The 16362-nt window shown below is 37.3% G+C and overlaps 1 protein-coding gene across 4 annotated transcripts in view; it reads left to right on the top strand.

Annotated features, from left to right (window-relative positions):
* The window catches only part of PRKG1 (protein kinase cGMP-dependent 1), a 1392774-nt gene that overhangs the window by 1335296 nt on the left and 41116 nt on the right, over positions 1 to 16362 (top strand). For all 4 annotated transcript variants that reach the window (XM_004020002.6, XM_015103265.4, XM_042238622.1 and 1 more), the window contains one exon: positions 1405 to 1501. In XM_004020002.6, coding sequence (XP_004020051.3) covers positions 1405 to 1501 — 97 coding nt within the window. The remainder of the gene's footprint in view (positions 1 to 1404; positions 1502 to 16362) is intronic.

The raw sequence follows: 16362 nt of genomic DNA, 5'->3' as shown, positions 1-16362 counted from the left end.
AAACCATCTCCTGAAGTATTATGTGGATCTCTCGATTGTGTAGTTAATGAGATCAGTCTACAAATAGCATTCAGATTGACTAGCAGTCTTATTTATAGAGGTGTACTGGAAGGAGTTGATTTCCCATAATCAGCTAATAAGGAGAAGTAATGTTATTTTTACCTTCTCATGAGTCTTTTAAGAATTGATGCGTGAAAAACCAGAACTGTCCTCGTAAACTGGAAACTGTTGAAAGCTCACCTAGAAAGCTAGTTCACATTTCTCCCAAGTGGGGAGTCCGAATTTGTGTTTGATTATAATGGAATAGCTAACATGTTAGCACAGCTTAACACCAAACGTGCCTGTGGATAATTTTTTCCAAAACCCGACATAAACCAGCTGTGTTAGTATCATTATTTCAGGCACGTTCATCATGTCTATTATAGCATACGACTGCATCAGGTACTGCCTGGTGGAAGGTCATGGATTACACATAGCTATTCAAATACTTTATTTTTGAGACAGCTGAATTACTCCCTGACCTGACTTTAGCGAGTGGGAGGATCATCTTTATGCCTTCCTGCCCTTTCTAAAAATAGTAGGGCCTTTTAACAAGGCGATATTTTAAGCAGCTCATATTCACTTGTCTCATCAGGAGACACTTATTTTGGCCACTTGCGTGGGTCCAGTTTGCCTGTCCGAAGAGTTAGACTTTTGAAGGCTAGCCTGTGCTCCTTCACACCACTCATATAAGAAACTGGCAAGCCTAAAGACACTGGGATTACTAGCTGAGAGTCAGTGGGTAATCACAAACGAAGGGAAGACACTTTTTAGGAATGTGAATATGCTTCCGAAACCATCCATTTCAGATATTTCCACATCAGTCCTCAGCTTTTTGGATCTGTTTTCGTAAAACCTGGCTGTGACTGCGCTCCAGAGACCTCAATGATCTTGCCGCTTTTAATAATTATTAATAGGAGCCACTGCCAGCCTGTGGATAAGGGAACCTAATGAGAAACTGCCATCCAAAACCTGAACGGCAAAAACAAAACCAAGCAAAACCAAACAATCCAAAACAAAACCAAAAAAGAACTACACAAACAGTCTGTGCTCACAAGAAGACGCGTAGAAAAACACCGAGATGTAACTCTGATTTGATAACTGGATTTATAAGTCCATGACTGGCATGCACTGGGTACTTTGTATTTTTCTACTTTGAAAAAACAAGCTCAAATCTAGGTTATTCTGCACAACTGGGACCAAAAACAAAAAATTATGAGTATGAGAAAACGCAGACTCTAAAAGCAAGATGGAATTTAAGCAGGTAAACCCTGTTTCACAGTCATGTCATTCCGGTACAGTTGTACGTGGTACTCGTGTTTGCACCTCTAAGAAATTTCCATTTTTTCGCATCAAAAACTCCAGATATGAAGCTGAAGCTGCTTTCTTCGCCAACCTGAAGCTGTCTGATTTCAACATCATTGACACCCTTGGAGTTGGAGGTTTCGGACGAGTAGAACTGGTAGGTAATCATTCTTTAAATGCTTTTGAAAGTGCTGTCTTCTTTTTTAATTTCTTTTCTCCTAAAGATTCTTTATTCTTCTCTATATATCATTCATTACTCTTGTTCCTAAATCCATACCAGTAACTTCATATCAGCTTATTTTCAACAGTGAAATATGTAATCATTAAACAAAAAATAAACATCAATTTACTTTTTAGAAAACCTCTTCATAATAAATGGAAGGTAAACACATTTACTTAATGAGGAGTCATAAAGCACTTTTTACCCGGCTGAGCTTCTGTGATCTTTATTTACTTCCTAAGTTCTGAGCAGTGCTCACTAACTTAATTATTCACTCTATAATCATAATAATTAAAATATGAATTTATGTATATATAAATGGAGATGAAGCATATTTACATGTAGTATATACCTATGCATATAACATATAATTATTCTCACCACTCCTTTAAAAATTAAGCAAATGGTGTAGTTACTCTGTGATTCTGTAGTTATAAGTACCTATTGAGATTACAGTACATATATAGAGAGCTGTATTAGATAGTATGGTTTGAATATTTTATATATTTCACACACATTTCTATTTTATGTACACACACACAGCTAAGTGTTAAGATGAATAAGACATTTTGATATAAGTTTATACATTAAACTCATTGCATCAAAGTGGGGTAAACCAAATGAAAGCATGTTCTATTGTGTCTGTTTAAAATATAAGTTTAAAAACTGACACATTGCAACCAAAACTAGAAAAAAAAATGTATTCTAGTTGCTGCTTTCCAGACTGTGTAGATAAAACCATATTTGAGGATCCAATTAATGTCTACCTCTTCTGAACGTGGAGGAGTCCCTGATATTAGACACCAGTACAGTATGTTAGGAACTCCCTGAGACTGCACAGTTCAGTAAATAGTTACTGTTGCCATCAGGTGACAGGAGAAATCCCCTTCCATAAAAGCAGTTTGAAATCCCCTTCCAAAAATCTTGATGGCAACAGTAACTATTTTTATGTTTGTCCATTTGTGCTACAGTAGGGATTTTTGAGCTGGATAGGCACAACTATGTTATTTACTTAAATATTAGACAAGAAGTGTTTAGAGCCATCAGGTATTGCGTTGAACTTGCATTATACTTCCCTTAACACTGGCTGGAGGTACTGCAGTAATAGTGCTTCTGACTTCACTCCTGACTCATTCTGTGCCTCTGAGGATCAAATATTTTCAGTTATAGGAGTGAAAATCAAGTAAGGGCCTAGGAAAAAAACCTCTTTCTTTTCTGAACCCTGCTAAACTAATGCAATCTTAGATTTATTTTTCAAAAATATTGACTTTGTGATGAAATATAACTTCATATAGCTGGTGAAGACTTAATGACAGTGTTATACATGAACATCTTTGCACTGGGGAGTGTTGGGACATAGAGCATAGAGCATGGTACTCCTAACCATGAAGTGTTTGTTGTCTGGTGTGATTATTTATATTGTTCTTTGTGTCTAAACCCCTCTCTCTATGAAACAGCATAAAGGACAGAATCTTCTCGATATCAATTTTATGTCTGTTATAGTTTCTTCAGTATTATTTTTAAAGACTTTGTACAACAAAAGAGCTGTTTTAGTTGGCCATAAAAATATCAACATTATGACTGTGGTCTCCTAAAAGGTCTGATAACTTCAAACTGGGAGCCTTTGAGTTACCGGTGAGATCTTTTATGAAATACAAGAATTTAGGATTTTTGAAATTTTAGAAATCACTTAAAGACACTGAAACCCCTTCAAGCTGCATAATCAAATGCCAAGCTGATAGTGGAAAACTTCTAGAAAATTCCCTCAAAAATGTGAGGAGGCACAACCACCCACCCAATTAAGAAAGGTTTAAAGTAGACAGTTGGTAAAGAACCCACCTACCAATGCAGGAGACTCAAGAGACACAAGTTCAATCCCTGGGTCAGGAAGATCCCCCAGAGAAGGAAATGGAAACCCACTCCAGTAATTTTGCCTGGAAAATCCCATGGACAGAAGAGCCTGGCGGGCTACAGTCCACGGGGTCGCAAAGAGTCAGACAGGACTGAATTCACATGCGCATCCACACAAAGTGGGCATTTTAAAGGTGATGCAGTTTAAAAAGACACGATTTATATGTGTTTGTATGCAAGTGCATGGTTGAGTACATACATATTTATTATACTCTTCATCCCAGGAGGGGAATTGGAAGTAGCTCACCCTAACTTTCTTCTCATGGATATTCTATTTCACACTTTTACACAAATGTTTGTAGACTAATGGAAATCATAGGTTATAACTAGGTATAAGGTATAACTAGTACATCCCAGGTAGAAGGGTATGTCCCTAACCTCTGAAGTGCTGTCGTCTTGTGTGATCTTGCACTTCCCAGAACAGGTGCGATAATCCAAATATCCAAGTTATCTTCACTGTTCAATGTAGACTAGCCATTTCAGTGATCACTATTACCCTAGAATCCACTACCCCAGTTCTTACCACTTACTAACTATCCTATAATATTAATTACTGGGTATGAAAAATATTCTTCTCTGTGATGATTCATTTTTACATGTATTTGGTGATTCCAAAATTAGGAGCTTGGCCTCAACCCTTTGACCGCAATTACACATACTGATAGGGAATCATGGTGAGGACACGGGTGGCCACCCAGGAGGCTCTAATGGCTACCATTAATTAACCAGCAGACAGTAAAGACTACCCGTTACAGCAGGACTCACACCCTGCATAGGGAGGAGGTGGGTCTAGACAGAGCCCAGTCCTGGTGTGATTACAGAATTTTTCCCTTCACTCCGCTCTGCAAATGGTGCACGTGAGATATATCTGTTGATTTTATAGAGTGCTATTTTATGCAGTATATCCTTCACATGAACTCATTTTACATATGTATACAGAGTAATGCATGCGAATGTGTTACTGAACCACGAAAGACACTGGGATTCTTGGGCTCCGGAGAAGAAGAATTCAGAGGCCAGAGACGAGGCTTGATCACTCAGAGCCTTTGTGTAATAAAGTTTTATTAAAGTATAAAAGGGATAGAGAAAGCTTCTGACATAGACATCAGAAGGGGCAGAAAGAGTGCCCCCTTGCTAGTGTTAGCGATGGAGTTATGCACTTTTTGACTACTTATTACAGGGAGTCAAAAGAATGTCTGGAGGTTGTAAAGACCTCACTAGACCCACTGCCATAATTTACATTTTAAGATAACAGGATTAGCCAGAAGGTTTTTTTTCCAGAGACTGTCCTCAGGCAGGATACATTATTGTTCTATAATCCTAAGGAATGTAGAGGAAAAAAAAGTTTGTCCTTTCCTCCTCCTTGAGAATTCCAGACCCCTCTCTCCCTGGGGACACCCGGACTTCTTATCAACCTGCCTAGGAATTGACTCTCTCAATACCAAGTACATAATATTTATACCTTGGACCTACCAACCCTTACTTCAGTAGTGATGTTGATCAGATAAGTGACATTATAAAAACTACCACAATTTTTATAACAGTAGTCTTTTTAAAAATGTTCCCAGATATAGATTAGAAGATTATAAACTCTTGAATTGGGTATGTAGAACTAAGAAATTTGCATTTATGAACCCCATTTCCTATTAGAAGTTAGAAGTGTAGTTTTATTATCATTTGATATACGGATCATGTTCATGTTATTTTGCTTAATACCCTTCAAACAGTTCTTAGCATTTTTTTTATCACTTATGTCAATTTAGATGAATTTAGATGCAGGGGTATTTTTCAGACAGATGAATTACTGAAATGATCTACTGCCAACTTTTAGAGATGAGAACATAATTTTGGAAAATAATAGAAACTTAAATATTTCTTCAGTGATGAGACAAGAAGCCTGAAGTAAAGGCCTTATATGAATGGGAGTTCTGTTCTTAAGTTATTCAGTCTATTTCATAAATACTTTTAGCATAACTGATTTCAACTACTCTCAGACATGTCTTATTCACACCCATTACCTTTGGGAAGTCATTTATACTGCTTTCCTTTCTGTGACTGGTATATGCTTTATTTTCTGTACATATTTTATTTTGAAGAATTGCTTTCTTACTTATTCAGGGCTACCTGCTTACAGAATATTTTCCGGAAGATCACATTCCATTTATAATAGCACCTTCCGTGAAATAACTTTTTTTTTTAATGTATGACATAATTGTTAAAGCTATAAGCATTGCTGTAAGACATCTATGTTATCCTCTTAATTTACAAGACATAAGTGTAAAATAAGGAGATTGATTTTTACAAATCACAAGTGAAAATTAATTTCATTCCTTTATGGTCACATTTCAAATTTACTCTTATTTGCTCTTGTCAGAGAGGCACTTGATTTTCAAAGTAGATTGTGTGTGTGAAAGTCGCCCAGTTGTGTCCAACTTTGCGACCCCACGGACTGTAGCCCGCCAGGCTCCTCTGTCCATGGAATTCTCCAGGCCAGAATACTAGAGTAGGTAGCTGTTCCCTTCTCCAGGGGATCTTCCCAACCCACTGATTGAACCCAGGTCTCCTGCATTGTAGGAGAATCATTTACTGTCTGAGCCACCAGGGAAGCCCCTGGAGTAGACTGATACAAGTCAAATTTATTAATCTAGCACTGCTATGTGGTGGTGGCTTTAAATGTTAAGTATTTAATCTATTCAGCATTTCAAACCTACTCCAGAACACCGTACTTGGATAAAATATAGGAACAGTGATATGGAAGACATGATCTCTGTCTTCTTGGATTATATTCTTTCTGCATCATTTATTTTATATTTATGTAGCCAGCTCTCTGCTGAGACATACAAAGTTTAATAGAAAATAGCCACTGCCTGTAGGGACTCACAGTCTTCTGGGACAGGCAATCATGCAAAGAAATAAGTAAGCCCATAGAGTATGAGCAACATGTGCTCAGCACATGGAACAAAGAGCAAGACTTCCTGAATGTCTTAGAATTTCTAAGACAGACGATCAACACATTAAGGCACTGACATAAATATCCTAAAGTGTTTTGGTACACTTCTCATAAAATGAACTATTGCAAGACAGTTTATTAGTAAACTGATAGTAATGTTTCTTGATAAATTGATATTATTTTCTTACTAAAATAATAAAGCTTTTTATTTGAACCCAGATTTATAATTTTCAAATTGCTCTCATATCCTGTGTATAATTTTCCCTTTATAACTACTCTGGGAGGGATAATCCACATTTCACAGGGATGAAGAATAATGCATATAAGTGACCTAGGATCACAGGTCACTGAAAGAGCTGTTGTTATTGCCCAGAACTACTGATTTTTAAACTAGAATTTCTTTTTTAATCATTCCGACTTCTAAAACTATTTAATTCTGTCACGCCAATAACAGCCACCATTATAAAATCAAACAAGTGTCACACTGCATTATCATATGCATACCTTTGATTTCTTTTTTTAAAACAGTGTGTTAGAATTCAAGAACCTGTATTTATGATTATCCACTGTTCACGTCTTCCTCTGTCAAACCTTCAGAGAGTCTCTTTTCTCTTTTGTGGCTCCTAGATTAGTGTTAAAATATCTGTGGAGGGAAAAATAGACATGAGACAGTATGACATGGTAGAAAAAGGCTAGAACTCTGGAATCAGTCTTTCTGGATTCAGATCTTGCCAACTGTGTGTGATTAGTCATTTACTTAAACCTCTTGAGCCTCAGAGGTTTTTTATTGAGAATAATAAAAGGGTATGTGCCTAACAGATTGCAAAGATTGAATGAGTTAAACTCCTTAAAACAGTGCCTACCACATAACAGGTGAGTAAGTGTTGGCAGTGTTATTATTATTATTAAAATATGCTAATAATAACTGATCCATTGATCCACTGATCTGATGATCAGTGACCCATTGATCATTTTCGGCTTTGCCTATAGAAAAGGGAAGGGATGAAATAATTTTCCTCTTTTCTACCACGGTTAGGCCAAGTCCTGAGAATACAAGCATTTCCCCAATATAAGAAAGAGCCTGAGGTCTTCAAATGACCTACAATGAGAGCTTGTATTGAATTCCCCCAAACCACTAAGCGCCTTACCTTCTGATCTGTCATGAGTGCAGACAGCAAACAGTTTTCAGTCCTCCTCACACTAAACCTTTGTGAATCTGAAGTAGTCTGCTCTAACTTACCATTTCTCTTCTAAATTGAAAAGCCCCACCCCTTAACCTCTAAAATCATTTTTAGTGCAAACTGCTAAATCATATCCACTTTCTCCATAATTTTCCTAAACCACGGCACCCTGGTTGGGCACAACAAGGGTCTGGCTCTTGCCAAATGGAGGACAAAGGTCACCTCTCATTTCACCTGTGGCACAGTTCCGTGATGTGAATTGCCCAGGATGGGGCAATGCAGTAGCACATTGTGAGAACTCTGCCTACACTGACAACCACGTTAGTGCAACAGGGTCTATGTGCTGTACATGTGTGTGTCCATACCACTCTCACAGCATTTTCCCAGCTGCTCAGTCACTGTGTGTCACATGGAAGTGACGTGGAAGACTATGTACACCAACTTAAAAAAAAAAAAATAGGGACTAAGAGATGATTAAAGAAAGAAATGAGGTGAAACACCTGTTGCTCAGTCAGCAGAGTTTTGTTTCATTATTATGAAAGGGGAAAGCTTAACTCCAAAGGGAAACCCCATGGAAGATGAAAACTTTTCAAGAGCATCTTGCTGCCAAGCCACACACATGACTGAAATAGAATAGCTGTGGGATCACTGGGCAACGCTGCCATTTGTGGCCACAGCAGTTTATGCTGCAGAGGTTGCCTGGGGAAAACCCTGCTATCCTACGGCCTTGTGTCCTCAGTAACCAAAGTGAATCAGGACTCTGTACTGGGTGAGCACTCAAAATGGCCTCATTTTAATACAGCCTTTTCTCTAGACATACCTTACTAGTCAGTACAGTGTTGGTCTCTGAGTCATGTCCGACTCTTTGCAACCCTGTGGACTGTAGCACACCAGGCTCCTCTGTCCACTGGATTTTCCAGGCAGGAATATTGGAGTGGGTTGCCATACCCTACTAGGATTATTATTAAATGTGTCATCTTCATTTATTCTCCAAAAGAATGAAAATTGATACAAATTATTAGTTGTGATAGATAGTATTGATTTCTGAGAAAATAAGTTATTCAGAGAGCTAAAGAAAATCCAATCTGATAAATGCTAACTGAACATAACAGGTGCAGTCACAATACAGGCATTCCTGAGAGATACTGCGGGTTCAATTCCAGACTATTGCAATAAAGTGGGTATCACAATAAAGCAAGTGACAGGAATTTCTTGGCTTGCATATGGAAGTTATGTATAGCCTATTGTTGTTTAGTCACTAACTTGTGTCTGACTCTTTTGCAACCCCATAACTATAGCCCCCAGGCTGTTCTGTCAGTGGGACTTTCCAGGCAAGAATACGGCAGTGGGTTGCCATTTCTTTCTCCAGGGGATCTTCCTGACCCAGGGACTGAACCCACATTTCTTGTTTAGCAGGCAGATGCTCTACCACCAAGCCACTAGGGAAGGCATGTATATACCACACTGTATCTATAAAGTATGAAAAAGCATTATGTCTGAAAAACAATGTACATACCTTAATTAAAACATATTTGATTGCTAAAAAATGCTATCGTCTGACTCTTCAGTGAGTCATGGTAGTAACATCAAGGATTGCTGATCACAGATTATGATAGCAAATACTAATGAAAAAGTTTCCAGTGTTGTGAGAATCGCCAAAGTGTGACACAGGGACACGAATGTGGGCAAATGCTGTTAGAAAAACGACGACTTTGACACAGAAGCAATTTACATCACATTTACATTGTGCTGACAACTATTTACATATGTGCTGTATTCACACCTATTTATGTCGCATTTTCATTGTATTGGATATCATAAGCAAAGAAGAGATGATTTAAAGTCTACCAAGACCAAGTGAAGTCTGACTCTTTACAACCCCATGGACTATAGCCTACCAGGCTCCTCCATCCATGGGATTTTTCAGGCAAGAGTACTGGAGTGGGTTGCCATTTCCTTCTCCAGAGGATCTTCCTGACTCAGGGATCGAACCCAGGTCTTCTGCATTGTAGGCAGACACTTAGGTTATATGCAAATATTATGCTATTTTATATCTGGGACTTGAGGATTTGAGGATTTTGGTATCCACAGGGGATCCTGGAGCCAATCCCTTCAGAACATTAAGGGACAACGACTGATGTCGACAAAGGAGCCTGGCGAGACGCAGTCCTTAGAGTCACAGAGTCAGACATGAGTGAAGCGACAGAGCAAGCATCATAAATCTAGAGGCAGTGGACGTGTCTTTCCAAGGCTTAAGATAAATTTTGGATGAACTCTTTTATCACCAATTAATCCACTCACTCACCTTCTTTGTTTTCTATGACATAAATTTGATTTTTTAATCCAGTGGATTTATGGTCACATCACATGCAGCAAAAGTTTTATCTAGCAAAAATTTCCTAAACACTTTTTGTGGGGTGTAGAAATATGAGGTGTGATTCCTACCCTCAAAGAACTTCTTGCCTTCTCCTGAGTGAGAAGATTCATACATATGAAGAACAGCAAGTGAAATCTTTTAGAATGGTATTAAATTCTAAATCATGCAGAAGGATTCTCAGCATTTCAAAAAGAGAGCATTTGGAGCTGATGGTGTAGTGGGGCCCTAAGAAGACAGAGCTCAAGCTAGAGCTGAGAGAATAGGCTGGGGGTTAAATAGAGAGATGAGAAAAGGCTGCTGGGGGAAAGGCCATTCCAGGAAAAGTTTACAGCACAGAAGGCCATGTGTTTTCACAGGACACCAAAGCAAGTGGCCTGACTAGAGGTTGTGTGAGGGAGCAGGGAGAAATACCAGATGACCAATTGACAGGGTATAACCGTATTATATTCTTAGAGGAGATGTACTTTAAGGCATCAGGCATTTTTGGCCATTAGGTCAAGCGAGGCACAAATAAACACAGACTCAGCCCTGAACTTCCACCCATGAAATAAAAGAATACACTATAAGGTGACTAGACAGGCTATTTTTAGGTGGCAGTGCTCCCAGAAATAAACATCATAATTTCACTTCTGAATAAGGTAGTTTACTTTGTGCCAAGATGTATTCCATGTCCCTGAAAATTTTATATAAACACTTGCAATGACAGATCCCTTCCATGAAAGGGAAAAACATCTTCTATTTATTAGTAGTGTTGAAAATAGCCATGTCCTCTTAAATCAAATGAAATGATTGGTCTAGCTTTCCGGAAATAAACTGAAAAAAGATGATTCTGAATGTTTCAGTGTATCTCATCAACGGCATACATTTATAGTTCATTGCTAAGTCGCACTCTCTCCTCACATTAATGCCCCTGATGTGTGTCATATTAGGCTAAACGCTGAGCTATAGATTTTGTGGGTCAAATAAGTGAGTGAGTGAAAGTCACTCAGTCATGTCCAACTCTTTGCAACCCCATGGACTATACAGTCCATGGAATTCTCCAGGCCAGAATACTGGAGTGGGTAGCCTTTCCCTTCTCCAGGGGATCTCCCCAACCCAGGGATCAAACCCAGGTCTCAGAAAGGGTGAAGTTCAAGTATACCATGTATTAGGATATTAAGATCTGATTATAAGCCATTTGATTAAAAGTCTTCCAGTATGTAACCATTTCTTTAAAAATTACAAGGTTTATTTGTCTAACATCTCAAAAGTGTGACTAGAATGCAAACACTTTCATAAATTAATCTGATCACATCTCAGAGAGTAGAATTTTGCCATATATGATTCTCTCTGTGTCATTTAAACTCATTTTAAACATTTACTGAGTCAATAAGCAAAAGAAAGTGAAGTGTCAACTTATACTGAACTCCATCTATGTGGTGTTTTAAGTATTTAAGTACTAGAATAAGCGGAATTATGTGAAGTACTTAGCAGTACAAAACCATTGCATACAGTACTTCTTTATATTAATGAGATTACACATAGAAATTAAATCTTAAGGGAAAGAAACCGATTATCTGATGAAGGAAAATAATTTAAAGTATATCATAGGTAGTAAAATCAATTTTAATATCACTAGAAAATAAAATAAGTACTGTAGGGAAGAGAAATAATACGTTTACATTTCACATTTCAATAGACAATCTGAAATGTAAGTAGCCCTTTGAGTAAAAATGTATCAGTGCTAATTCTCTATTAAGGGAAATCACAAGTGTACTTTCATTTGCAAATTATTTCCATAAAATAATCCAAACTTTTGTTCATGTTGTAATTAAAAATTGAAAAGTATGGAGCTCTTTTTCTCATCTTCCTCTAAACTGAAAGTTAAATGTCTTTTTAAAAAATTAAAATGAAACTATCTCCTCTATGAACACTGCTTTGCACATCTTTTACTCAATTTTAATTTAAGAAAATATGTATTTCCTTATGTTTCTTGTCACTAGCCACAGAACTGAGTTTTACGTCTAAAAGCAAGTTACAGAGAAAATGGGGTTATGGACACTTTTCATGACAGGTGTGGTGACCTTGGGAAGGAAAACAAGGATGAAAAGACTGTCTCTTAATTATCACTTGTGCAAATGGCAGGTGGAATCAAATGAAAAAAGATAAGACAAATCGCTTTTTCTAGGTTCTTTGTTCTGAATTGATATGTTTGACCATTAATATAGATGGCTTAGTGGTTACTAAGTGCTTAATATTATACATAATAGTGCTTAATATTATGAATAAAATCTTAAGTAAAACATCTTACAACAGGGCCACACCTCTGTGCTCCTGGCTGAATAATTTTCAAACTCTGACGTCCCTATTTAACTCATTGTCCAGCCTTTCCATTCTCTGTGTCACTTGGATAGGCATCACCCAGACAGTAACAAGTTTCCATCGTTTCTCCCTCTGTATCCTATGGAACAAAACAGATGCCATGGTTCTTTCTTAAGCTTCAGACATAGATGAAGGAAAAGAAATCTATGATATTACTATGTAATGTGGAGAGACAGATAAGTAATAAAACTGTGGATAACTAGTGAGAAAAGAGGTTTTAACAACAGTGTGATATCAGACAAGCTTTTAATTAAGATTATTCTTAATGTTTCCTGAACTTGATAGTACTTTTACACAGTGAAATGTAATTCTCACAAAAGTTATCTTTTTTTTTTTTTTTTTTTTTGGTTAGGAAATGTTGAGGAGTACAGTTCAAAACTACTTTGTAGAATAGAAGCCTTCTGTGCCCTTAAAAAATTTAACTTGCTTTCACTAATGCAGTAAGTCAGTTCTTCCTGAATATTTGGGCACGTTAGTATTTCAGAGTCGGACACAACTGAAGCAACTTAGCAGCAGCAGTATTTCATGTCCAAAAATGTTATTTGAGTCACAGCAGTAATATTGCTTTTTCTTTCTCTGTTGAAAGAGAAACTTCCTTAAATTCAGACAGATAAATTTTTCCTATTCCTTTGCATTCAGATGGTAGGAACAACTAAGTTAAAAACAGATTTAATTATGAATTATAGTAGTAAAATACTATTTATAGTGAAAGTCGCTCAGTCATGTCAAACTCTCTGTGACCCCATGGATTATACAGTCCATGGAATTCTCCAGGCCAGAATACTGGAGTGGGTAGCCTTTGACTTCTCCTGGGATCGAACCCAGGTCTCCCGCATTGCGGATGGATTTGTTACCAGCTGAGCCACAAGGAAAGCCCAAGAATACTGGAGTGGGTAGCCTATCCCCTCTCCAGCAGATCTTCCTGACCCAGGAATCCAACCGGGGTCTCCCACGTTGCAGGCAGATTCTTTACTAGCTGAGCTATCAGGGAAAAAAGTGTCCCTTTTAATCAGCATTCCCCCATATCTTGGAATTCATGGTAATAATGATAACGATTCTTACATAGCACCTTTAATTTTCGAAGTATTTTCACATGCACCATCTGATTAGGTCTTGGACTATGTGCAACTATAAACTAATGTGGTTTTATTCTTGAAAGTGAGGAAAATGAGGCTCCAGATTACATGAACTTGGGTATGACTGTAGTTTGTGTGTTATTAAAATAATAAGACATTACCCAGAAAATACATATTATTTTGACTAGAAAAGTTTTAAGAATTTGTAATAGGTATATACATTTTCCTTAAATTGACCCACAATCCAACCTTTACTTGGACACAACTTTTTTGTACTTAGGGCTTAAAAGAAAAGTCATAAAATAGGGAAGTCATTAAAAAAGAATAAACTGTTTTTAAATGTTAATAGTTTCCCAAAACTAGAGTAAAAATGAAATATAGTTTTGACTAATTGGGGGACTTTTACTGAATAGGTAAAGATAAGCATAGAAAGAAAAGCATTTCTGACATGCAGTTCCTTAAAATGTAATTTAAAAACATAACTGTCACACAATTAATAAAGAAAACTAGAAAATATAGATACACATATTTTGGGGGCCTTTTCTTTTTAAAATTCCTTAAAAACTTTGTTGAGGTATAATCTGTTCACCACAAATTATACAATCACCACCACAATCCAATTTTAGAACATTTCCATCACTTTAATAAGAACCCTTGTGGCCCATTTGCAAATACTCTCCATTCCTACTCTGAGTTCCAGCAACTGCTAATTTACTCTCTCTCTCTAAAGATTATCCTTTTTACTGCCTGTTTTCTTACACTAAAGCTGTGTTTTACACTAAAAAGCTTTTATTTTCTAAATGTGTAATTATTCAATGTAAATCTAGTTCTTTGTAGATGTAAATAAACGTGTTTAATACACAACAACTTCATGTTTTTCTTCTTTTTGAATTTGATGCTGATTTTATGTCTCCTTTATACCCCGCTTCAGCTTTGTTATTGTACCCAGTTGCTATAGAATAGAGCTGTGTACGTTGTTTGCTGAACACAGAGTTTGAGGTCAGTATCTCATAGGTCAGTTTGAGGTCAGTATCTCAAGCTGTGAAGCGATGTCTGGCAATAAGGGAATACTGGAAAATGATGGAGACAGAACAACCTAGGGCTTATGCATGTCTAGAGGGTCTAATAGTTGGTGTACTCATTTACTCAGCTATTAAAAGTTTTATTATGGGTCTTTTGCCTCTTTTGGTGTATCTGGTTGAGAACTGTAACTGGAATAGAGAAAGCATACTCTCCTGCACCCCAGTTTGGCTCAGTTTATCTTATAGAAGAGGACCCAAACAGTTCTCTCAGTCCAGGATTTTTTCTTGCCTTCCCTCCCTCCTTCCCTTGCTTCCCCCTCTTCCTTCCTTCCATCTTCACTTATAGAATTTTTCTTTTTACTACAGACCTTATCAGGACTTCCATAAATAGCCTCAATTTAAGTAAATATGGGCTACTGAAATCTCATTATACAGACCATGGCTGTATACTTAAATCTTGAATTATTTGGAAAACTATTTCTTACCAGTTTAAAAAATGTCAAAAATAAAGAAATGATTTTATGCCATCCCATGTGACATGGATTGCCTAGTTGAATCCTGTGCTATTTTGTTTAGAGAAAATATTTGTCATTTCTGTTTTGCTGTTGTCCAGCTATTACAAGTAGGGCGACTCTGCCTAGATTTCCTTTATGCCTTGGGGCGTGTTTTAATGCTCTTCTTGGGAAAGCTACTGCTATTTCATCCAGTGTATGCGTGCTCCGTCACTAAGTTATGTTCTGACTCTGTGACCCCATGGACTGTAGAGGAACCCATCAGGCTGCTCTGTCCATGGGGTTTTCTGGCAAGAATACTGGAGTGAGCCGCCATTCTCTCCTCCAGGGGATCTTCCCAACCCAGGAATTGAGCATGCATCTCCTGCATTGGCAGACACATTCTTTACCACTGAGCCACTTGAGATAGCCAGTGCTTCAGTCTTTGAAAATTAGTAACACAGAGAATGCAATAGGTAAGCAGATCTCCTTCAGGTGCTGTGGCTGAGAGAACAGAAAAAACGAAACTTCCACCTCCCAACAGAGTATGCTTGCACTATAAATGCAGGGTCACGCTTTCAGATCATCACGTTTCCTTAAGCTACCTTTTTGTTACTTGGGAAATCCGCCCTTTATCCTTTGGCCCAAGCTACCACCACAAGTTTGTTGGACTGTTTCCATAAAGTCAAATATAATTAAAATATGCCTTTAAAATGTACATTATGTCAAATTTCGGATTCATAGAATTTTCCAGAACCCTTGGATGTAATTTAGTTTAGCCCTTCATGTTCTGAGAGGTGGCCTGAGGCCCAGTAAGGTTATATGACTAATCATAAACCTATTACTAAAAGATCCAAGACTAGCATCCAGGTTTCCTGTAAACTTTTCTTGAAATAGAGTTGGCATATAATATTATGTCAGTTTCAGGTGTACTACATAGAGATTTGATATTTGCATACATTATGAGATGATCACAATAAATCTAGTGATCATCTGTCCCCTTACAGTTATTAAAATATTATATCACCATGTTCCTATTTATATAGTACATCCCATTGGCTTATTCTATAACTGAACATTTGTACCTCTTAAATCCCCTTCCCTTATTTTATGACCCCCACTTCCTTCCACTCTGGCAACCACACATTTGTTCTCTGTATCTATGTCTTTTTTTGTTTAGTTTGTTTGTTTTGCTTTTAGATTCCACATATAAGTAAGATATTATAGCATTTCTGTTTCAGTCTGACTTAGGTTGCTTCCATATCTTGGCTATTTTTTTTATTGTGGCTAATACCCCTGCTATGAACATGGGAATGCATGCATTGTTTGGAATTAGTGTTTTGGGTTTTTTGAGCAAATACCCGGAAGTAAAATTGTTGAATCATTTGGCAGTTCTATTTTTTACTTTTAATAGGAATCTATAAAAATT

The sequence above is a fragment of the Ovis aries genome, chromosome 22 (genome assembly GCF_016772045.2).
Source record: "Ovis aries strain OAR_USU_Benz2616 breed Rambouillet chromosome 22, ARS-UI_Ramb_v3.0, whole genome shotgun sequence".
Taxonomy (NCBI): domain Eukaryota; kingdom Metazoa; phylum Chordata; class Mammalia; order Artiodactyla; family Bovidae; genus Ovis; species Ovis aries.
The sequence above is the reverse complement of the archived record's forward strand: the minus strand, read 5'-3'. Positions and strand labels throughout refer to the sequence as shown.